At 50.5% G+C, this 23,039-nt stretch overlaps 2 protein-coding genes across 6 annotated transcripts; one reads left to right on the top strand and one right to left on the bottom strand.

Moving 5' to 3' along the window:
* Nucleotides 1-1,304: 1,304 nt before the first annotated feature.
* On the bottom strand, nucleotides 1,305-14,689 carry TMEM91 (transmembrane protein 91). 3 transcript variants are annotated; one of them, XM_027978345.3, is made up of 4 exons: nucleotides 14,584-14,689; nucleotides 4,390-4,613; nucleotides 2,189-2,338; nucleotides 1,305-1,655 (listed from the first exon to the last, which is right to left on the bottom strand). In XM_027978345.3, the coding sequence occupies exons 2-4, from the start codon at nucleotides 4,591-4,593 to the stop codon at nucleotides 1,497-1,499; spliced, it is 513 nt and encodes a 170-aa protein (XP_027834146.1). In that variant the 5' UTR covers nucleotides 4,594-4,613; nucleotides 14,584-14,689; the 3' UTR covers nucleotides 1,305-1,496. The 3 variants fall into 3 exon arrangements, with proteins under 3 accessions (XP_027834146.1, XP_042088025.1, XP_042088026.1); XM_042232091.2 differs by lacking the exon at nucleotides 14,584-14,689 and adding an exon at nucleotides 5,817-5,997; XM_042232092.2 differs by lacking the exon at nucleotides 14,584-14,689 and adding an exon at nucleotides 5,817-5,997 and having other exon boundaries at nucleotides 4,432-4,613.
* B9D2 (B9 domain containing 2) lies at nucleotides 14,484-22,306 on the top strand. 3 transcript variants are annotated; one of them, XM_004015275.5, is made up of 4 exons: nucleotides 14,484-14,616; nucleotides 15,104-15,195; nucleotides 18,915-19,040; nucleotides 21,707-22,306. In XM_004015275.5, exons 2-4 carry the CDS (start codon nucleotides 15,108-15,110, stop codon nucleotides 22,018-22,020), a joined length of 528 nt encoding a protein of 175 aa, XP_004015324.1. In that variant the 5' UTR covers nucleotides 14,484-14,616; nucleotides 15,104-15,107; the 3' UTR covers nucleotides 22,021-22,306. The 3 variants fall into 3 exon arrangements, with proteins under 3 accessions (XP_004015324.1, XP_004015325.1, XP_012045830.1); XM_004015276.5 differs by having other exon boundaries at nucleotides 14,484-14,671; XM_012190440.3 differs by having other exon boundaries at nucleotides 14,484-14,681.
* Nucleotides 22,307-23,039: the final 733 nt, after the last annotated feature.

Below are 23,039 nucleotides of genomic sequence, written 5' to 3'. Positions count from 1 at the left end.
GTCCATGGGGTTCTCCAAGCAAGAATACTGGAGTGGGTTGCCATGCCCTCCTCCAGGGCATCTTCCTGCCCCAGGGATCAAACCCCCATCTTTTCCATCCCCTACATTGGCAGGCAGGTTCTTTACCACTAGCGCCACCTGCTGCTGCTAAGTCGTTTCAGTTGTATCCGACTCTGACCCCACAGACGGCAGCCCATTGGGCTCCGCAGTCCCTGGGATTCTCCGGGCAAGAACACGAGTGGGTTGCCATTTCCTTCTCCAATGCATGAAAGTGAAAAGTGGAAGTGAAGTCGCTCAGTCGAGTCCGACTCTTAGCGACCCCGTGGACTGCAGCCTACCAGGCTCCTCCGTCTATGGGAGTTTCCAGGCAAGAGTACTGGAGTGGGATGCCATTGCCTTCTCCGAGCGCCACCTGAGAAGCCTCAAAATGGTATTAAGTGGAGTGAAGAAAACTAAACAGCTCTCACTTCATTACTTGATAATATCCGATCGGCAGTGGGGGTTGGCCATGGCATGTGGGATCTTAGTTCCCTGACCAGGGATGGCTCCGTCGTCCCCTGTACTGGACGTGTGGAGTCTTAACCACTGGACCACCAGGGAAGTCCCTCAGGCCCAATTCATGTATCTGACAAGCACATTAGGCACGGGGCTATTTTGCCTGCTAGCACTTTGATGCTTTGAGGCTCCAGCCGTCCCAATCTCAGGCTGTGGGATGCAGCTGCCTTGGACCCCAGGTGGGCCAGTGAGGGTGCCTGGCAAAGAAGACCTTGGTGGTGCCAGAGCTGCCCGCTCCCACTTTCCTCCCCCAGGAGGGGGCACCTGCACAGTGGAAGCCAAGAGATGGGGAGACCAGACCATTTCACTTGACACCCTGAATCCAGTTCTCTCAGTTTCCCCCCCGCCTTTTTTTGTGTAAAAGTTGGGTTTCTGCCACTGCTGTTAAAGGAACTCAGGAGGAGACTGTTGTGTAGACCGTATCATTCATTTGGTCTCTACAACTGCTCCAGCTGTGGGGGAAATCAGTTCCATTTTGCAGATGAGGAAAAGTGAGGCTCAGACCACAGGGTTACACTGTGAACTCAGAGGAGGAAGGACTTGGAACCTCGCTTTCCCTAATTCCCTGCCGACTACCCATGGAGAGATGGAGAGAATGTTCTGCCATCTGGGAACATCCCACTCCAGTTCTGCCAAGCCTCCATGGATTCTCCCTTCTCTGGCTCTGAGGTGTCCAGGAACACCCCGGGGGACAGCCTGTCACTCTGGCCCCACCTGTCCACCTGCCCACACACTCAGACAGACACAGGTTTGGCAGCAAGAGTGTCTGGTGTTTAATCGCTCTCTGCGGCCTCCAGGAGGGCGGGAGGGAGGGGGCGGCCCAGCCCACTCCCGTTTCTGGATGCTGCCACTGCCGCCCCGTCCGCCGGGGACTCTCCACTCCGACCGCAGACGCGCTGGGCGGCCGGCCTCTGGGTTCACAGCGGGGGCCGCAGGGGCAGCTAGGGCGGGTCCCGGGAGGCGAGGTAGGCGGCCAGGGTCACCAGGGCGGCCGCGTACGTGCACACGCCCAGCCCGACGGCCAGGACCCCCAGCAGGAAGGCTCGGCGGGAGGCGGCCCCTGCCCCCTGGACGTCCCCCTGGGCCCAAGCCTTGTTGGTCTGTAGAGGCGTTGGGCAGCGGTGACTCAGGCGTCCCCTCATCCCACCCTGCTTCCCGCAGCCCGACCCCTCCCCCACCCCCCACACCCTTGTATTCATATGTTCCAAAAACAGTGAACAGCTACCCTGGGTCAGGCACAGCTGGGCACTGGGTTTACTGGTTGACTAATAAAAATAGACATATATTACTATATGCCGCAGTTCTAACTCATTGAGCCTCACAATGACCCTGAGGTAAGAATTAGTCATCCCCATTTTACAGATAAGGAAAATGGGGCACAGGGAATTTAAGTGGCTTGACCACCACCTCAGGGGGTGGGGGGAGGGGGGGCAGGCCTAGGAGTGGAGCTCACTGCACTCCCCTCTGTGACACACACGCCTCATTTCACTCCTGAATATTTCTACGAATCCTCTTCATCACTTCCCACCCCCTACCCCAACCTACCTAAGCAGGGCTCGTCTTATTTGTTTTCTTTTAAATGCCATTTTCTCTTTTATATCCAGTCCCCTCTCAACCCCACCCAGAGACTGACCTTCTGGGCCAGGCAGAAGGCGGCGATGCCCAAGGGCCAGAAACAGCACAGCATGGAAAAGACAGCCAAGCCGAGGTGGTCGTGGGGCAGCAGCGGGGAGAGGGGGCCGCCCCCACCCCAGTCCGAGTCACTGTCACTGGATGAGACATCCTGTGGGCAGGAGACAGCCTGAGTGGGCATCTCCATCCCCCATCCTTGCTCCACTGTTCTGCTCCCCATGCCCCCAAAGATACCAAGAGAGAAAAATGTTCCCAGAGATAGACTCTTGACCCCACTATATCCTGGATGCCTCCGAGGGGAAGCTTTGGACCCTGCCTCCTGAGAAAAACCTCACCCACACTCAAAAGCTTTGAGTTCAATTTCAAGAAGTTCATAGGTCCAGCCATGGGTGGGTATTACAGCTGCTCATAAGCCCTGAGTTATAAACCCCTGAAGTAGACGCACAAACCAATGGGGATCAGAACCTGCAAAAAAGATGGAGATTAGAGGAGAGAGCTCTGGTGGCCTGAATTACTAGGACAAACCTGCCTGCTGAAACCACAGGTTCTAGGTTTACATATATATATATATATATATATATATATATGTATCAGTTCAGTTCAGTTCAGTCACTCAGTCGTGTCTGTCTCTTTGTGACCCCATGGACTGCAGCATGCCAGGATTCCCTGTCCATCACCAACTCCTTGAGCTTGCTCAAACTCATGTCCGTCAAGTCAGTGATGCCCTCCAACCATCTCATCCTCTGTCGTCCCCTTCTCCTCCTGCCTTCAATCTTACCCAGCATCTGGGTCTTTTCCAATGAGTCAGTTGGAATGTATATATATATTTAATCTTGCATCAAATAGCTCACAAGATTTTAAGGAGTTACTGTAAGGCCAAAACTGAAGTGAAAATCGAAATTAACAGAGAAGGTCCCTTCCGCCCAGCAGGCATTTCCTGATCCCAGAAGAATTAATCTTTCATTCAGACCCTGAACTAGATTAAAAATGATCTCTGAATGGCAGTGCCCCTAGGCAGTTGACAGAAGCAGACCAAATCCTTTTTGGACAAGGTACTTTCATTCTAACTCTCAAAACCATTTTTCAAATACAATAACCAACAAGCCATCAAAGATAACCAGGTACACAGGAACCATGGAGGAGAACTAGCAAAATAATAAGGCCCTGAAAGTCTTCAAATACTGGAATTATCAGACACATAACCATGTCCAAGTGAAGCTTACTGCCACGGTGTGGCAGACTGTTTCTAAAAATGGCCATAACCACCTCTCCCCTCCCACAGGCTCTTCTTACAGTGTGACTGATAATCTTCCCATCAAGGGGTGAGGTCTGTGTCCACTTTCCTTGAGTCTGGGCAGGTTATGATTCATCTGTAATTGATAGAATGTGGTGGAAATAATACCACACGACTCACAAGCCTAAGTCAGAAAAGGTGAGGCAGGTTCAGCTTTGTTGAAACACTCCTGCCGGGGGGCTGGAGGCACATTCAGAGTGCTGCCCTGAAGCTTACGTGCTATGAGCCCAAACCAGCCCACATGGGGTGACTCCTGCAGAAGCCCTGAGACCACATTAAGAGAGAGATACCCAACCAGACCCCCCTGCTGCTTCAGGCTCTGACTGTTCCAGTTCTGGCTACTGGCTGGCCTCGACCTCATGAAAGACCCTGAGACAGAATCACCCAAGTCCTTCCCAAATTCCCAACCCATGGAAACCATGAGCCATGATAGTGATTGTTGTTTTAAGCTACCAAGTTCTGGGTGATTTCTTAAACAGCAGTAGCAACAGGAAAACCTGCTTTGCAAATAAAAGACAAGCTTGAGAATATGGACACGGAATAAGAAATGATAAAAAATGACATTAACTAGGGAGGGGGGAGAAAGAAAGAGGTGCAGAGACGCATCAGCTTTAGAGAGATGGACAGAGAGAAAAGGGGGCCCGAAATGATTGGGAAGAAAGAGCCAAAAGAAACAAAGATGAGAGACGAATCTGGAGAGAAAAAGGTAAAGAAACCAGGGGAGAGGAAGAACAGGAAAAACCACAACTGGAAACCCAGGAACATGCATGCAGTTGGGAAGTGAGACTCCAGGCCAAAGATGGGCACTCCACCTGCCAGCCTGCCGGATGTTGGCCACAGCTGGGTTTCCTTCCAGTCCCCTCCCCCAGTTTCCACTAGGGAGCCTTCCTTAGTGCTGCTGCTCCTACCTCAAAGTCGGGGGTCCCTGGCTCCCCTAGTCCTGCACTCACAGAAGGAAGAGATGGTGGCAGGAACTGCCAACCCTTCAGCGACTCCGCAAAGGCTGTCTCTCGAAAGGGAGGCCCCAGCTCAGGCTCACCGGACTTCTGGATGGGAACCTCACCACCCACCAGCAGGGGCTGTTGGAGTTCTCGAAGACTGGGGCTGTCCATGGCTGGGGAGAGGCTCCTTCCTAGGGGAAGGGGAAAGAACAAGACAAGCTGTTAATAGTCTCACCTTCATCTCTCCCCTGACTCCTGGCTTTGGAGAGACTCCAGGCAGAGACTAGGTAGCTGAACCATCCTAAGACCCATTTAGAGACAGCAAAACTGAGGTCTAAAGAGTTAAAAGGGACTTCCCTGGGGGGTCCAGTGGCTAAGACTCTGCACTCCCAATGCAGGGGGCCCAGGTTCAGTCCCTGATCAGGGAACTAGATCCCACATGCCTCAATGAAGACTGAAGATCTCACGTGCTGCAACTAAGACCCAGCATGGTCAAATAAATAAATAATTTTAAAAAGAGTTAAAGAGGATGGTCCAAGTTGTGTGTGGGGGGGTGGGGGTGGGGGGGACCTCAGGAATCTGGACATTCAGTTCTAGGCTTCTCTCTCAGGGCAAAACCACATACCTGTTCCACAGTTATTCCAAACCATGCTTTACACACTTACTTGGCCCATGAACTACACACCCATCCTGAGTTCACATTCCATCCCTCTCGTGCACAGCCATCCCCAGTGATGCTTAGTCCACACACCCCCTGGGCCCCCCAAGCCTGCATACTCAATACCCAAGTCCCCTGCCACACATACCCAACCAGGCAAGCCCAACCCCCACCTGCGCACACTCATGTCCCAAGGGACAGTTTGCCCCAGACAACATGAGTTCCCAGGAAACACCCCTCTGAGGCCTGCAACCTTCTTACACACTCACCCCAAATAACTCCTTGTACATTCATCCTAATCCCCTCAACATCAGAATTTCCCCAGATGTACGTGTATGCACAGGCTTCCCACACATGCAGGTGGAACACGCTCCCGTTTCCATCACTTCCCCTGCACACCTGCCCCAAACACCAGGGTCCACACACCCCTCTTACTCCACCCACATTCATGACCCACACCCACCTGCTCCCCAGACACCTCCTGTTTGACAAGAATCCACCGCTGCACCCCTCCCCCAGAACACCACCAACCCACCACACACTCCACTCAACCATAGAGAATATTCTTCTGGCCCTCACGATCTCCCGGGGGGAGAGGGGGGTCCCCAAGTCTCCCGCCCTCAGTCCAAACCTGGCTTGAGCCGATTTCCTCGCCAAGGTTTTGTCTCCCTGTCCCTAAACCCAAGACCTGGGGTAAAAGCGGTGCCCCCGGCCCGCAGCTGCGCCCCTCACTCACCGCCCACAGCCATAGGCCAGGACCTCCTGAGCTCCCTGCACAGACACCCGACCCGACCCTGCCGCCCAGGGTCGGGGCACTCAGTGAGCCCCGCCCTCCCCGGGGTCCAGGCCTGCCTGCGGGCTCTGGGTTTCCGCGCTCAGCCCAGTACCCCTCTCAGCGCCCCGGGCCCGCAGCGCGCGGGGGCGGGGATGGGGGCGGAGCGACGGCGCCCGGGCTCCGCCCTCCGCGGAGGCCCGGGGTTGGGGCCTTGAAGGCCGACGTCAGCGCCGGGCACAGACCCCTACCACCCCCGGTGTGGAGGAGCGGGCGGGAGTCTCTGAGAACAGCGGGCCCTGACTCCGTGAACCCAGACCCTAAAGCTGCAGGACGGAGGAGGGAGCACCCCGATTCTCCAGGGCCTTCCCGGCTTGGCCCCGCCTCCAGCCCACCGCCCTCCCCGCTGCCCAACAGTCAAAGCAGCAACCCCAGCTAACTGTGGGCACGGTTCTTAGTGCTTTACATACACGCGTTGTGTATATACACGGACACGTTTATTCCTGAGAACGACCTGAGAAGCACTATTACTGGTGGTCCTGTCGTGCCCAGGAGGAAACAGGCGCCGAGAGTTAGAGCTTGCCTAAGAGCGTGCGCAGGGTCAGTGAGTGCAGTGACCCACGCCCTGCCCCTGCGTTAGATGCCCTGCGTTCATCATCTCACGGATTCCTCTCGATCTCTCTCCCTATTCTGCACATCAAGCAACTGAGGCTGAGAGATGTGTGTGAGTTCACTGGTCCGAGGTAAACAACTAGTACCAGGACCCACAGGCAGATTCTAACCCAAGGCTGTATTTCTTGCTGGCCCACGTAGAGGGATGGAAACAGGCAGAAGATGAGGTGGGGGCTTCCAGGGAGAGGGCCGGCGGTGGGAGTGGGCCAGGGATGGTGTGCTGGTTATCAGGTGGTACAGGCGGTAATTATGAGTTACCTTTTGGACCCACGCAGACCTGAGTTCCTTTCCAGGCTCTTCAAAGCACTCACTATGTGACCTCTGGATAATAGCATCACCTTTTTGAACTGCAGTTTCTCCATTTGTAAAATAGGGTAAGTACTCCCTGTCTCTTAGATTGTGATCGCATATATAAAGCACTTAGATTAAGTGAAATTAACACATGTCCAGCATTTGCCCCAAACTAGGCACTCTGAATGTGTTTAATAGTGCTTAGGAATAGAATTATTTATTAATATAGCCATCATCTTAAGTCTGATGAAGGGACTCTTCTCGCCTTACAGGCCTCGACCTCCTTTAAGGAGGCCACCAGCTTGCACTGGCTTCCCTGTCTCTCGGAAGCCTTCTGTCTCACCAGTCCCAGACAGCCAAACTGGAGGATTCCCTTCCTGATGTGGGGCCGGCCAGAGTTCTCTTGCTCCAGGGCTCTGGGGCTCTGTGCCAAGAGTCCAGACGCTGGAGTTGGCACGGGCCCCACTCCCAGGGAGAGCAGATGGTGTCTGGAAGTGCACTTGGCTCAGCCAGATATTCTGGCTGACAACAGGCGGGGAGACCTGCGGGAGGATGGAGGAGGAGAGGGAGCAGAACTGTTCTATCAGGAGAGATAACCTGTTACTCTTTATTATCTCCTTAACCTTGCTCTTATCACTGTGAAACATACTACATACTTTGGCTGTTTGTAGTTTGAATTCCCCCACTTCAGTGCCAGCTGCAGCTGAGCTGGGATTTGCACTCTTTTGTTCACTGCTGTGCCTCGGGGCCTAGAACAGTGCCTGGGTGCAAAGCAGGCCTTCAATACCTATTTGTGGCATGGGCACATGAATTGTTACCAGCTTCCCTTTTTTACTGAGGCTGAATCAGTACATTTTACTGAGGCTGAATTTACTGATTTTTACTGAATCCCTGAGCAACATGGGGCCTCCTGACCCCCTAGGCCACCCTAAAGATTTTTTTTTTTTTTTGGTCACTCTGCATGCAGGATTTTGTTCCATGGATGGAATCTGCACCCCTTGCAGTGGAAGTGCAAAGTCCTGACCACTGGACCACCAGGGAAGTCCCACACCCTAGAGATTTATTAACTTCACTACATTCTCTGGCCACCATCAGCCTTGTACAGTCTCCCTGCCCCTTCCAGGGTTCTTGGGCTTTGTGGTGGTCCAGAAATACTGAACATGAAATCCCAGCCAGGATTATGAACAGAAGCCTAAGCCACTGAGTGAAAGTTTGATGACGAACAGGACATGTATTTAGTCTCAAAGGATCCCCCCACAGATAACTTATTACAAAGGGGAAAAAACAGTATTAATGGACAAGTCAGCAGACACCACTTAAATCAGGTGGTGGAAATGAACATCACCAGTACGGAACAGATCAACATCATATGCCTACTGATGTGCACTTGAAAAGGAAGGACATGACATCATTTCTATGATGCTTCTGCCAAAAATGCATCATCTGAATCTAATCAGGAGAACATATGGGACAGAGTCAAATTGAGGAACACTTTATAAAGTGGCTGATCTGAACTCTTCAAAAATGTCAGTATTGGGACTTCCTTGGTGGTCCAGTGGTTAAGAATCCACCTTGCAATGCAGGGGATGATGCCAAGGTATAACTAAGTTCGTGAGTTGCAACTATGAAGCCTGCACACTCTGGAGCCCATGTGCCACAACTAGAGAGCCTGCATGCCACAACTAAGACCGAATGCAGCCAAATTAAATATGTATTTTTTAAATGTCAGTGTCATGAAAACAAAAACATAAAAATCTAAAAGTTGGCAGCCTGTTCTAGGTTAAATGTGACCAAAGAAACATGACGGGCTCCCTAGGTGGCACTAGTGGTAAAGAGCCCACTTACCAATGCAGGAGACATAAGAGGCTTGGGTTCAATCCCTGAGTCGGGAACGTCCCTTGGAGGAAGGCATGGCAACCCACTCTGATATTCTTGCCTGGAAAATTCCATAGACAGGAGCCTGATGGGCTACAGTCCATGGGGTTGCGAAGAGGTGGACATGACTGAAGCGACTTAGCCCGCATGCAAAGAAACATGAATCTGCCTGCAATGTAGGAGGCCTGGGTTCGATCCCTGGGTTGGGAAGATCCCCTGGAGAAGGAAATGGCAACCTACGCCAGTATCCTTGCCTGGAAAATCTCATGACAGAGGAGCCTGGCGGGCTGCAGTCCATGGGGTTGCAGAGTCGGACACGACTGAGCGACTAATACTTACTTACTTAAAGAAACATGACAAATAAATACAAAGTGTGATCCCAGATGGAGAGCAGATGGTGACAGGTGTTTTATTGGGACAATGGGAGAAATTTGAATATAAACTATGAGTTAGATGATAGTTTTCTGTCAATATTAAATTGATACTTGGGGAAATGTTAAACTGGTATTATGGTTATATAGGAGAATCCTGTAATTCTTGGAGAATTTTACTGTTAACATAATATTATGAATATATGTATATGTGTACACATATGTGTATATATGTGTGTATATACATACATATATATATGAAAAGAAAATCAAGTGAAAAAATTGAACAAAACTTCACAAAAAGAGGAAATCCAAGGTAGCAACGAACATTTAAAAAATTACCCAACTAATTATCAGGCAAATGCAAATTAAAATCACAATGTGATACTAATACACCCCCATGAGAATGGCTAAATGATAGAAGAAGCCACCAGGAAGTACTGGTAAGGATGTGGAGCAGGGGAACTCTCATACATCTAAAATTGGTTCAACCACTAGGTTGAATGAGCATCCAAATTGGTTCAACCACTAGGAAAACTCCTGGGCAGTTTCTACTACAGCTGAACATATCTTGTGTGTGCGTGTGCGTACTTAGTCATGTCTGACTCTTTGTGACCCCATGGACTGTAGCCTGCCCAGCTCCCCTGTCCATGGTATTTTCCAGACAGGAATACTGGAGTGGATTGCCATTTCCTTCTCCAGGGGATCTTCCCAACCCAGGGATCAAACTCATGTCTGTTGGGTCTCCTGAACTGGCAGGTGGATTCTTTACTAATGACCCAGCAATTCCAGTCCAATAAGATATGAACATATGTCCACCGGAAAACAGGTTCCCATCAACAGATGGATAAAGTACAGCATCTTCACACAGAGGAAACTATATAGCAATGAGAATGAAAGAACTACAGCCACGTGCAATGGCATGGGATAAATTTCACAAAGCACTGAGCAAGAGACAGCAGACACAAAGTAAGACATACTGCGAGATTTCATTTATATAAAGTACAAAACCAGGCAAAATTAATGCATATTGTTAGGAGTCCAGTTAGTGGTTTCCCTTGGTGGCATCCTGGATGAGGCATGAAGGGCATCCTTGGAGGTTAGTCATGTTCTTTTCATGAGTTGATTTCTGGTTACCAAGTGTGTTCAGTTGATGAAATTTAATTCAGCTGTTCACTTATGATTTGTGCACTTTTCTGTACATATACTGCCAAACATTTATTTTTGAAAATGTGAGTTTGATCTAAAGATATGGATAACCTTCCAAGATGTATCACTGAGTGAAAAATGCAAGATGTGGGAATTTCCTGTGGTTCAGTGGTTAGGACTAGGCTCTTTCACTGCCAAGGACTTGGGTTCAATCCCTGGTCAGGGAACAAAGATCCCATAAGCCACTCTGCTTGGCCAAAAAAAAAAAAAAAAAAAAAAGCCAAGATATAAAAGAAGATGAACAGTCACTCTAATAATGAGTACAGCATTTCCTCCAAAAATTAAAAATAGAATTACCATATGACCCAGCAATTCCACTTCTTTGGGTATATACCCAAAAGAACTGAAAGCAAGGTATTAAAGAGATGTGTGTATACACCCATGTTCATAGTAGCTGTATTCACAATAGCCCAAAGGTGGAAGCAACCCAACTAGCTGAATGGATAAAGAAAACAGAATGTAAATCTAAAATGGAATATTATTCAACTTTAGAAAGGAAGGAAATTCTGTGACGTCCACTTTGTAATGTATAGAAATACCAAACCATTATGTTGTGTACCTGGAACTAACATGGTGTTGGAGGTCAACTATGCTTCAAAATAAATAAATAATTGCCATATAAATTTGAAACACAAGGAAATTCTGACATGCACTACAGCATGGCTGATCCTTGAGGACATTATGCTAAATTATGCTAAATGAAAAAACCCAGTCATGAAAGGACAAATATTGATTCCACTCATATGGGGTACCTACAGTAGTCAAATTCACAGAAGTAGAAAGTAAATAGGGGGTTTCCAGGGGCTAGAGGAAGGGAGGGAGGGATGGGAGTTTTTGTTTTATTGGTACAGTTTCAGTTTTGCAAAATGAAAAGAGTTCTAAAGACATTGCAGAATTATGTGAATGTACTTAAGGCCACTGAACTGTTCACGTAAAGATGGTTAAAATGGTAAATTTTATGAGTATGTTCTCACAATTTAAAAGACTTTAAGAATAAAAACTAAAAAAAAAAAAGAATAAAAACTACATAAAGAGATATTCAGTGTGCTTCTTGTAAAAAGTATGTAAAATGTGCCATCTCAGTAACAACAACATGAGCAATAAAAACCATCAATAATAACAAACATTTACAGTGCTTCTTATGTGCCAGGCACTACCCTAAATTCATTAGGCATTTGTATGATTATTATTAGGCATTGACATTGTTATTATTGCTGCATAACAAAATCCTCCAAAACTTCAGTGGCTTAAAACAACAAATACTACCATCAGACATAGTTTCTGTTGGTCAGGCTTTGTTGGCTGACTCTGGGTCAGGGTGTCATGAAGTTACAGCTGGCATGGTGGCCAGCTGCAATAGTCACTGAAGGTTTGCTGCAGCTGAACCATCTCCTTCCAAGATGGGTCTCTCACATGGCGCTGGTTTGTTTGGCTTTGGTTCTTCCCCATTTGGGTATCTCTGCTGTCTTGTCATGGTGGCTGGGCTCTCTCAGGTGAGCCATGCAAGAGAGAAATGGAGGTGGAATCCCCATGCCTTTTACGGCTTAGTCTCAGAAATCACACAGTAACAACTGTACCAGGAGCTACTGGAGCAAGTGACAAAGTGCAGCCTATACTCAAGAGCGGCAGGCTCCACCACCTAGTGAAAGGAGTGTCAGGAATCTGGAAACATGTTTTAAATGTCCAGCTTCATACGTTCATTAAATTCTGACCATAATCTAACAGGGTGGGTACCATTACTCATGCTCCTGTTACAGACGAGGGAACTGAGAGGCTAAAGGTCAAATGGAAGGGCCAGAACTAAGACTTAAATCCAGGTAGGTGAACTGGGAAGTATTTGCTTAATCACTAATATTATCAGTGGGAAAGAAACCAACTGAAGAAAAAATATTTAAGAAGGAGCTTTTTATGAGACTTTTGTTGGTTTGTTTTTGGGCCATGCTGTGTGGCATGTGGGATCTTAGTTCTGAGACCAGAGAACGAACCCTGTGCCCAGTGAAGTGGAATCAGAGAGTCTTAACCACTGGACCACCAGGTGAGTCCCATGTATAGGACTTTGATGACTGGCTGGACATGGGACGTGATGGAGTTGAGGATGACACCCATGACCTCCATATTCCTTTGATACTGGGAGATGAGATGTGTATCCAAGAGAAGTGAGACAGCAGGAGGTGAAGAACATAAAGTTTTGGGACAGAGCGAGAGAGAACTATGGGCTTCCCAGGTGGCACAGTGGTAAAGAATCTACCTACCAATGCAGGAGATGTGGGTTCCATCCCTGGGTTGAGAAGATCCCCTGGAGTAGGAACTGGCAACCCATTCCAGTATTCTTGCCTGGAAAATTCCATGGACAGAGGAGCCTGGCAGCCTACAGTCCATGCAGTCAGAAAAGAGTCGGACGCAACTGAGCACGTAGCACAAGACAGAACTATAGTCTATTTGGTTTAAGGATAAATCATTTTGCCCTAATTTCTCCATCTTATATAAATCTGATAATTACCCACCCTGTGGGATATCTGTGGGCTTCCCTGATGGTGCAGTGGTAAAGAATCCACCTGCCAATGTAAGAGATATGGATTTGATCCCTGGGTCAGGAAGATCCCCTGGAGAAGGAAATGGCAACCCACTCCAGTGTTCTTGCCTGAAAAATCCCTATGGACAGAGGAGCCTGGCGGGCTACAGTCCAAAGGGTTGCAAAGAGTCAGACACGACTGAGCACACACGTGAGATATCTAAGGATTAAAGGAGATCATGCTTGCAAAACAATCAGTTTACAGTGGCTGGCACAGAGAAATCACTTGATAAATGGTAGCTTTCAAATATACCTATTAGTGGAATATTATCAAATTATATACCTATTTTTTTTTCTATATAAATACTATCTGTGGAGCCCTACACCAAGGTCACAGGTGTAAAGCCTTGTACCAAGTTCACAAATGTGAAGGCCCGTACTAAGGTCATCTCAGGAACTGACCAGAGCCCCCATATCAACCATTGCCATGAGCGCCCTCCAGATCTAAACCACTCAATTCCTTGATCCCATATTAGGTAAAAACACCCACTCCATTATTCACCCTATAGCATCCTAACTAATCACCTAATGCCACCCTTCCAGCAGGAGTTTTGTCTTGAGGCTATAAAAATTGGCTACTAGCCAATGAAAGGCGTTGGCTCTCTCTTGAGCCAGCCTGCTGTTCTAACAGTCAGCTCTCCCTGCTCTGTCAGGAGGTAGGCCTGCTGTTCTAAGGGCATCTCCCTCCCGAATAAACTCTATCCTCCTCTCATTCTGCCTCATGTCTGGAAATACCTTTCTAACCTGCACACAATCCACGACACTATCCTATTGAAATGTTGCCCCCCTCCCTATCACTTTGAGCTGGTGACTCTTAACTTTTGCTGTTCCCGTTTTACAATAAGTAGGGGAATAAGTTCCCTTTGGACTCCTGGTCTGGGCTGGAGGAATAAGGCAGGAACTAAGGTTCAACTGAACTTGGAGGGTGGAGAAGGTACTGCTCAGGAAATCAGAACGTGAGTGCCTGACTCAGTCACTCCACTTGGGGTCATGACATGGATGAGATAACTGAGACTTAGAGCTGTGCAGGGTCCTGTTACTGACAGAGTCCAGCCTTCAAAAACAGGATTTTCTGCAGATAAAGTGGCCTCAGTTCCTCATTTCTCTTACCCCTTCCCCCACCCCACCCACTCATTGCTCAGAATCAGCACTAACAATGAAGAAATGGGCGGTATTTCTGAGAAGGAAGTTGGATTTATCAGTCTTTGAGGAGCTTGGGGGAACTCTAAAAAGGAACCCCGCCAACCAGATGAAGTTTATTTCCAGTTAGGAGGCAAAGGGATGCATCCAAACTTGTGAGATTCCCCCGTAGCTCTGGCTCAAGTCTGTCTTGCGGTCCCTGTTGAGAGACAGTTTGAGGGGTAATGGGGCATGGATGGATTTGCTTATTCTGTTATACGAATATCTGAGACAGACAGTGTTCAAACTTCTTCGCCGCGCACAACATGGCCACAACCGGGCCACGCCGCAAATGGCTGAACCTTGGGTCGTGGCTGGAGAGACTTCTTACCCAAAAATGGAAACGGGTGGGGAAGAAAAAATGTCAATCACAGCATAGTCCCGCCCCGCCAAGTGCCGCTAGGGCCAATTAGCAACCCGCAGGGCGGGTGCAAGGCCAGGGGAGGAGGCTGCCGTTGCCCCAGCAACAACCTGGGAGGCAGGAGGCGGGCGCGGTCTCGGAGAGATCTGCGCCTCAGCTCTCTCGCTGCCAGGAGTGTCTTAGGAAAGGCGTGAGCCAGACCTGGGAAGTCAGCGCCTGCGGAGAGAGGGACAGGTCAGGCCCATGAACTCCAATCCCCGCCAGCGCTCTCGCCTCTCCTAACCGTTAGGTATTCTGAGGTAGGAATAAGGCATGCGCGAACTCACAGGCGGAGCTAAGGCGCCCAGCAACGCATGCGCCTCATGGACTTGGGGGGGCGGAAATCTGACGTGGGAGGAGGAGCTTTTGTGTTGTGGGCGGAGCCACTTGGGCCCCTGGGGCGGGACTTTCCGCGGCGTTGAGCCTAGGGAGTTATTTTAGAGGCAGGCAGAGTAACGCGCCAGCTCCTTGGAGCGTCCATTTCTCGCCCCTCATTTTTCTGAGACTCTCCTGGAGGGGCAGTTAGTATCATGGTTGAAACCGCAACCTCAGTGGTTTGACGAAACTAGCTTGGAATCCCACGTATTGCTCCTTACTTGGTGGGCCTCAGTCTTCCCTTCTATTAGGTGGAGATAATTGTACACTTTTCTCATAAGGCTGTGATTATATTTTCCCCTTTCAGGGCAATGGCTGAGGTGCACGTGATCGGACAGATCATGGGGGCCACCGGTTTCTCGGAAAGTAGCCTGTTCTGCAAGTGGGGCGTCCACACAGGTATTCCCCGACATGGTTCATTTCCCCACCGAAACCTCTCAGTCTAGCTGCTCCACCTTCTTTCCTTGACCCCTTGGCTCAATCCCTGGTCCTTAGCTTCCGTCAGTTCTCAGGACTCCTATCCCTGACCACATTCTGTTCATGCGAGTCTCAGGCTCCCTTCTTATCCCTTCCCATCCCACCTCTGGGAACTCTTGAGTTCCAGTCTCTCAATACACATTCCCTGAGGGCTTCCTATGGTGGTGCTAGTGGTAAAGAACCTGCCTGTCAATGCAAGAGACATAAGAGACATGGGTTTGATCCCTGGGTCTGGAAGATCCCGTGAAGGAGGGCATGGCAACCCACTCCAGTATTCTTGCCTGGAGAATCCCATGGACAGAGGAGCCTGGTAGGCTACAGTCTATAGGGTCACAAAGAGTCGGACATGACTGAAGTGATTTAGCACACACAGCAAGGATAGGGGACTATAGGCTTGACACACCCGCCTACCCCCAGCACACACTCCCAATCCTCAAAACACTTAAAACCCCAACAACACTATTTGGCTTCCATTCACTGTCTTAGAGGTGCTTTGGCCTTGGGTGACTCCCCCATCTTAATTCTTTGCTTTGCCATCTCCATTTATTGAATTCTTAAGGTGAAATGGAAGTTTCCATCTTGCAACTAAGACGAGAGACCACCCTCCTGTATTCATATTTCTCTGTGAAAACGTAGGAACCTGGTTCTGATCGTCATCCAAGTCCATCCACATAAGCCCAAGAGGGACCGTGGAGGTCCCAGTTTTCATGCCTTTCCATCAGAGGCAGTAGAGGGTTGGTGGTTAGTGTGATAGGGCCACAGGTCACCAAGTCTGGGCTCAGATACAAACTCTCTTACCTATTAATTGGGAGCCTTTGGACTTGACCTTTTTGAGCCTGTTTCCTTGTCTGAAAATGAAGCTAATAGCACCTAAGAGGCAGCAGAGTACTAAGAGGTTAAGAGCAGAGACTACCTGGATTCAAAACCAGCTCCTCTTTATTAATTATGTGACCTTGGGCACTTGTCTTTGCCTTGATTTCCCTGTCAGTACAATGGGAATAATAACACTGTATACCTCATGGGGTTGTTGTGAGGACTACATGAATATCAACAGCCCTTAGAAGAGAACCTGGATTTGTAAGTCCTCGTAAGTGTTGCCTGGCTTGTGTAACAGCTGGATGGGCTCTTGTTTCTAAGCCTGGGATATGTTGTCTAGCAGAGATACATGTCCATGAAATGAGTGTGCCCATTGCCATCATCATCTTTTTAGGTCCAGAGTCCTTTGTGATTTCGCTGGTGGATAGACTAGTGGCTGAGATTCCCTGGGAAACTGGGATCCTCCAGTTGAGTGAATAAGACAAGCCTGGAATCAACTCGGTTTCCAGCGCCCTACCACTCATCTGTTCTGTGACCCTGCCTCAGTTTCCTGGTCCGTAAAATGGGACTATTTGTCCTTCATAGCAGTGTCAGGAAGTCTTGTATGTGAGAATCCTGACTCAGGGTCTGTTGCTTTCCTCACTTGGCCCAGAAGGGAGCAGTAACCAACATGATTTTTATTATTTCAGGGGGCTCTTCGCCAGGGAGAGGAGGTTAGTTATGCAAGAGAGAGCCGAGAGGCAGTCAGATAAGGGGCTTGGTCTCTGCTATCAGTCAGAACTCTATTTGAGGAACTTCGCTGGTGGTTAAGACTCCACACTTCCACTGCAGGGGATGCAGGTTCGATCCCTGGTCGAGAAACTAAGATCCCTGCATGCTTCGAGGCGCGGTCAAAAACAAATAACAAACAAACCAGAAACAAACCAGAGCTCCATTTGAATTAGCACCACTGTGGGACTTGGTCTGCTGCGGTCCTGCTGTAGCCTCAGCATGGAGAACAGTGCTTGGCACAGAGAAGGTATTCGGTAAAGGTTTGTGGAATGAATGACCAAGTGCCATTCCTTCTCAGAGTCTGTTTCTTTACCTGTAAGATGAGGATTGTATTAGCCCCCACCTCCTAGGATCATTTCTTTGTCCAGCAAACACGTATCGAGCACCTTCTGTGTACCAAGATCTGAGTTTGCGATCCTAGGGATCCAGTACATTATAAGATCCCTGCTCTCTGGGGGCTCACAGTAGGGGAGACAGAGAATAAATAAACAGATAAAGACATGAGTCTAATGATTACAGATTGTGTACTAGGTCCTAGGAAGAGATGAGCTGAGAGATGATGTGAGAGGGACTGGTTAGTTTGGGGATAGAAGAGTGAGGGAGAATACCCCTGTGAAAGTAGCGCTTGAGCTGATCCCTGAAGTATGGGGAAAACAAGTCTGGGGACATCCAGGAGCAGGGTTTTGTAGGCAAAGGGAACAGCCAGTGCAAAGGCCCTGAAGAGTGGAACAAAAATAGAGCCAGTGAGGCCAGAGAGTGGTGAGGAATGAGGAAAGTGATGAAAGATGAGCTCAGGAAGGTGGTGGGTGGGGCGGGGAGTGGGCACAGGCCAGGCCTTGCAGGGCCTGTGGGCTATGGAGGAGAATCTGTAAGCAGGGGGTGGGGTGGGGATTAAGAGTCCCAGAAGGCGGATTAAATGAATTCATTACTAAAGCGCTTAGCACAGCGTCTGGCATTTGCTAAGCACTCAGTGCATTTTCACTATGACTGTCACCCTCGGTAGGACTGCTATTACGATGCACCTTTCACCATATGCTCTGTGCTTTTGTTCGCGAAGGACACCCTTGGCCCCATCTTAGTCCTCGGACTAGGGCCTCTAAATGTGGAATGAGAATAGTAATATAATAAAGTGATACCCAACACTTTTTCAGCAGGCACTATGCCATGGACACTATTCTTAGTGCTTCGTGTGTATTAATTCATTTAATCATCTCACAAACCTGTGAGGGATGCATTATTATTATACCCACCTTACAGATGGGAAGACCGAGGCAGAGAAAGGTAACAAGCCCAAGGTTGCATCAGTTCAGTTCAGTTCAGTCGCTCAGTCGTGTCCGACTCTTTGCAACCCCATGAATCGCAGCACGCCAGGCCTCCCTGTCCATCACTAACTCCATCGAGTCCGTGATGCCATCCAGCTATCTTATCCTGGGTTGTCCCCTTCTCCTCCTGCCCCCAATCCCTCCCAGCATCAGAGTCTTTTCCAATGAGTCAACTCTTTGCATGAGGTGGCCAAAGTACTGGAGTTTCAGCTTCAGCATCATTCCTTCCAAAGAAATCCCAGGGCTGATCTCCTTCAGAATGGACTGGTTGGATCTCCTTGCAGTCCAAGGGATTCTCAAGAGTCTTCTCCAACACCACAGTTCAAACGCATCAATTCTTCGGCGCTCAGCGTTCTTCACAGTCTAACTCTCACATCCATACATGACCACAGGAAAAACCATAGCCTTGACTAGACGGATCTTAGTTGGCAAAGTAATGTCTCTGCTTTTGAATATACTATCTAGGTTGGTCATAACTTTTCTTCCAAGGAGTAAGCATCTTTTAATTTCATGGCTGCAGTCACCATCTGCAGTTGCATAGGCAGGAGGAAATAGTGCCAGGATTTAAATCTAGACATTTGGCTCCAGAATCTACACTTTGCAATCCTTGACCACCACCCACCCCCGGTTCCAGGGAGAAGGGGGTCCTGCAACCACAGTGGGATCCCCTTCCTGAGGACTGTCCCCTGCCCCTCCCCCTGACCTCATCCATGTCCTGGCTCTCACTTGCAGGGGCAGCATGGAAGCTCCTGTCAGGCGTGCGGGAGGGCCAAACACAGGTGGACACTCCCCAGATAGGGGACATGGCCTACTGGTCCCACCCCATCGACCTGCACTTCGCCACCAAAGGCCTTCAAGGTGGGTTCCCAGCCTGGACCTCAGGCTAGACTAATAAGAGGTGAGTTAGCGGCACCCACATGCTACCAGAACCGGAACCACCAAGTGCTGGCCCTGCTTCCTGTGCCTTTGGGTCCCTTTCCTGACCAGACTTGGCCCTGGAGAGGCTGAGCTGAAACCTCCCCAGACCAGCTCTAGAGTTCATTAGAACCAGGGCAGAGGCCAAGGTGAAGGGGGCAAGGTCAAGGGGCGGGCCGGGGGAGAGGGACGTGGCTTTCACAGAGACAAAGCAAGAGAGTCTTCAATCAGAAGGACGCTGGGAGGCACTTCCTGGAGGTCCAGGGGTTAAGATGCTGCGCTTCCAATGCAGGGGGCCTGGGTTTGATCCCTGGTAGGGGAACTAAGATCCCACACAATACTTGGCTCAGTCAAAAAAAAAAAAGGAGGAAGCTGGGAGAGGGTTAAGAGAGAGAGAGGTGAAGGCTAGTGGCTGTTCTGCAAGCAGGGCTTTTCTGCTGCTCGGAGGGTAAATGAATATGTGAGAGAGGAGGGGTATCAGAAAACCTTTTCTGGAGGAATATTTGTGTCGTTAGAAAGGAGTAGATTCCAGGAAATAGTCTAGATAAATATACCATATATTTCTATCATATAAGTAATAGTTACTGAGTGCCTACCCTGTGTCAGGGGGTGCCAAGGAGATGTCAGTGATGAGACAGCCCCTGCTAGCCCAGCTCTGTTCCCACACAGATCATCTCTGGGGAGAGAAAGAGCTACCCTGAGTGGCAGCCCAGAGTGGGCAGGCCTGGGTGAGGGATCCTGAAGGACTCTGGGAGCCCAGAGGAGATGCCTTACTCTGCTGGGGAGTTCAGGGAGGGGTTCCCGGAGGAGGGGGAATGTTTGGTTTTGCTGGGAAGAGTCAGTAGGAGCTATTAAAATGGAAAGATGGAAGAGGGTTCTAGGCAGAAAGCCATGTGTGGAAGTGTCAAGGGGGGAGGTGAGTCAGGGGTATTTGGAGGATGGAGGGTGAGCAGGGGGACTACATGGGGTGATGTGGCAGGGGACAGGGAACAGGCCCTGCAGAATCTTCAATGCCAGGCCGCAGAGTGGAGGCCATATCTGGGGAGCCAGAACAGGTGATTGACAAGTCAGATTTTGCTTTTAAAAGATCCCTCTGGGGACTTCCCTGGTGGTCCAGGGGTTGAGGATCCATCTTCCAATGCAGGGGAGATAGGTTCTATCCCTGGTCAGGGAACTAAGATCTCACATGCTGTGGGGCAGCTGGGTCCCCGTGACTACTGAGCCTATGGGCTCTGGAGCCCTAGTGCCACAACAGAAATCCCATGTGCCACAACTGAGACCTGACTCAGCCAAACAAATAAATAAACTTGAAAAAAAAAAAAAAGATTGCAGTTAAAAAAAAGATCCCTCTGGCTGTCTCACAGGTGACGGATTGGAAGGTGAGGCAGGCCACAGTCCTTTCAGCTCTTAAGGATCCCAAATATCCTTGCTGTTTCTTTTCTCATTCTATTAGGAAATCCCATTAGCTCCCCCTTTGGAATGCATCCTGAATGTCATCACTCCCCCGACCCCCATCACCTCTCACTAGGCTGTTACCATAGAGTCTTTACTGAGGTGTCCCTCCTGTGAACACCTAAGTCAGGCCACATTCCTCCTCTGCTTAGGACCCTCTGTGGTCCCCACATCACTCAAGGTAAAAGGCAAAGCCTTACCGTGGAAGGACAGGGCCCTGCTTGATCTGGTTCTGTCTCCCCTTCCCCGTCTGCTCCAGCCACATCAGTCCCACCAGGCAGCTCCCACCTTAGGGCCTTTGCACTAGCTGTCCCCTCTGCTGGGAGCACTCTTTCCTAGATAGCCATATAGCCCCCAGTCTCTTCCCTCCTTTAAGCACTGCCTCCGATGTCACCTCAGTAAATTTTTTCTTGATCACCGCCTTCTAAAACTGCATGCCTACCTACTCCCACCCTACCCAGCTTATTTTTCTCCAGAGCAGTTATCACCATCTGACATACCCTATAATTTGCGTATTTACTGTGTTGGTTGTCTAAGATGTCAGCTGCACAAGGGCAGAAATTTTTGTCTGCCCTGTTCACTGCTGTATCCCCAGCTTCTAGAACAGGGCCAAGCTCAGAGAGACTCAAAAAGGAGGGTGAAATGGGGCTGGATCTCCCAAGCACTTTGCCTATAGGGTGAGGAGCTGAACTGTATCTTGAGTGAGGAACTGAGAAATCTATGGAAAGGGGAGAAAGATGCTTCCAGCTGCCAGGTGAAAGATGATGAAGGCAAGAAAGAAGGCCCCGAGGCCAGGAAAGAGGACAGGGTGTGGCCATGGGGAGGGAAGGAAGGAGGCATCCAGGACCAGGCCCACCACCCTCACCTGGGGACTGGGCTCCCCAGATATGTGGACACAGAGGAGAAGGCCAACAGAGAATTCAACAGAGGCCAGACCTCAAGGGTCTAGAATGTTGAGGTTGGACTTTATACTGAGAGCATTAGGGAATCATGGAAGGGTTTTGAGCCGAGGAAGAACCTGGATTCAGAAAGATCCCTTTGGCTGCTCTGTGGTGGTCCAGAGGAGGAGGGTGGGGCAGAAACCTGGCAGGGGGTCTTCAGGAGTAAGAGGCTGGACTGTACCCCTTCACCTTTCCACCCTCCCCCCTATCCTGCAGGCTGGCCCCGGCTCCATCTCCAGGTGTGGTCCCAGGACAGCTTCGGCCGCTGCCAGCTTGCAGGCTATGGCTTTTGCCATGTGCCCAGCAGTCCAGGCACCCACCAGCTGGACTGCCCCACGTGGCGGCCCCTGGGCAGCTGGCGAGAGCAGCTGGCGAGGGCCTTCGTGGGCGGCGGGCCTCAGCTGCTGCATGGAGATGCCATCTACAGTGGGGCTGACCGCTATCGCCTGCACACCACCTCCGGGGGCACTGTGCACCTTGAGCTGAGCCTGCTGCTGCGCCACTTTGATCGGTATGGGGTTGAATGCTGAAGGAGCCTATAAGAATGGCTGGCCCCCAGCCATGTCTTGGGACACCCCATAAGGGGCAGGATGGTGCAGTGGTCAGAAGCATGGGCTTTGGAGACTGTGAGGCCAGACCCAGCCAAGGCTGGTGCAGCTTCTAACCTGACTAGCACCTCAAGCCCAGTGGCTACCCCTCCCAGGTCCAGTTTTCCCATCTGTAAAATGGGCTAGTAGGTGTGTGGGCTCACAGGGGTTGGGTGCAGAGAAGCTGCTGGCACGTGGAAGGGCTCAATAAAGATGTAGTGCTTTTCAAGTGTGGGTGCTTTTTTGACCTTCATCTGTCAGACGTGGGCCGGGGGTGGGGGGATTCCTCCTACTGTTACCCTCCTCAAGCCCCCTTCCCTTGCCCTCTGCCTCAGCGTCTGACCCCCTTCTCCACTCTGGGTGATGCTCTTAAGGGCCCCCACTCGTTGGAGGTTCCCCCCGCCCCGTGCCCCTTTCCCCAGTGGCTCCTTAGTTTCTGGCTGACCCTCTTCCCCTCTGCCCCGGTTTCCCACTCTCCACTCAGGGCAGTCCACCTCGAAGTCCCTGTATCCTGGGTCCCCATTCTCTGAGCCTTCCGCACTACGTAGGTCTTTATGCTCTCGCTGACCCCCGGCCCAGTCCTCAAACCCACAAGCATCACTGCCGCCCGCTTCGGTAGCGCTCGACCGCCAGGAGGCAGCACCCTGTTGGTGGGGCGGAGCCGGGTGTCCGCCCCCTCCCCCCGGGCTTAAGGGACCCCCCTTGGAGCCCGCCCACGCAAGATGCGGACCGTGGCCCGGCCCCCCCGTGCCCTCCCCCTGAGGGCCGCCCCCGCCCCGCGCGCTTCCTGGGTGGGGCCGGGGCGGCTTCAAAAACCCCCGCCGCCCCTGCCGGTCCCAGCTGCCGCCGCCCTTCGCGCCCCAGGCCGTCCCACCTCCCTCCTCCCGCCGCGGATCCGCCAGACAGCGAGGCCCCCGGCCGGGGGCAGGGGGGACGCCCCCTCCGGGGCACCCCCCGGGCTC

Source organism: Ovis aries, chromosome 14 (genome assembly GCF_016772045.2).
Source record: "Ovis aries strain OAR_USU_Benz2616 breed Rambouillet chromosome 14, ARS-UI_Ramb_v3.0, whole genome shotgun sequence".
NCBI lineage: Eukaryota > Metazoa > Chordata > Mammalia > Artiodactyla > Bovidae > Ovis > Ovis aries.
Note: the sequence above shows the minus strand (reverse complement) of the source record. Positions and strands in the feature narration are given on the sequence as shown.

Coding starts and splice junctions, on each gene's coding strand:
- TMEM91 (XM_042232091.2), bottom strand. Junction 2,339..4,389: donor CAGGGACCCCCGACTTTGAG/GTAGGAGCAGCA, acceptor TCCTGCCCACAG/GATGTCTCATCCAGTGACAG. Junction 1,656..2,188: donor CCTTCTGCCTGGCCCAGAAG/GTCAGTCTCTGG, acceptor ACGCCTCTACAG/ACCAACAAGGCTTGGGCCCA.
- B9D2 (XM_004015275.5), top strand. CDS start 15,108: ATGGCTGAGGTGCACGTGATCGGACAGATCATGGGGGCCACCGGTTTC. Junction 15,196..18,914: donor CAAGTGGGGCGTCCACACAG/GTATTCCCCGAC, acceptor TCTCACTTGCAG/GGGCAGCATGGAAGCTCCTG. Junction 19,041..21,706: donor CGCCACCAAAGGCCTTCAAG/GTGGGTTCCCAG, acceptor CCTATCCTGCAG/GCTGGCCCCGGCTCCATCTC.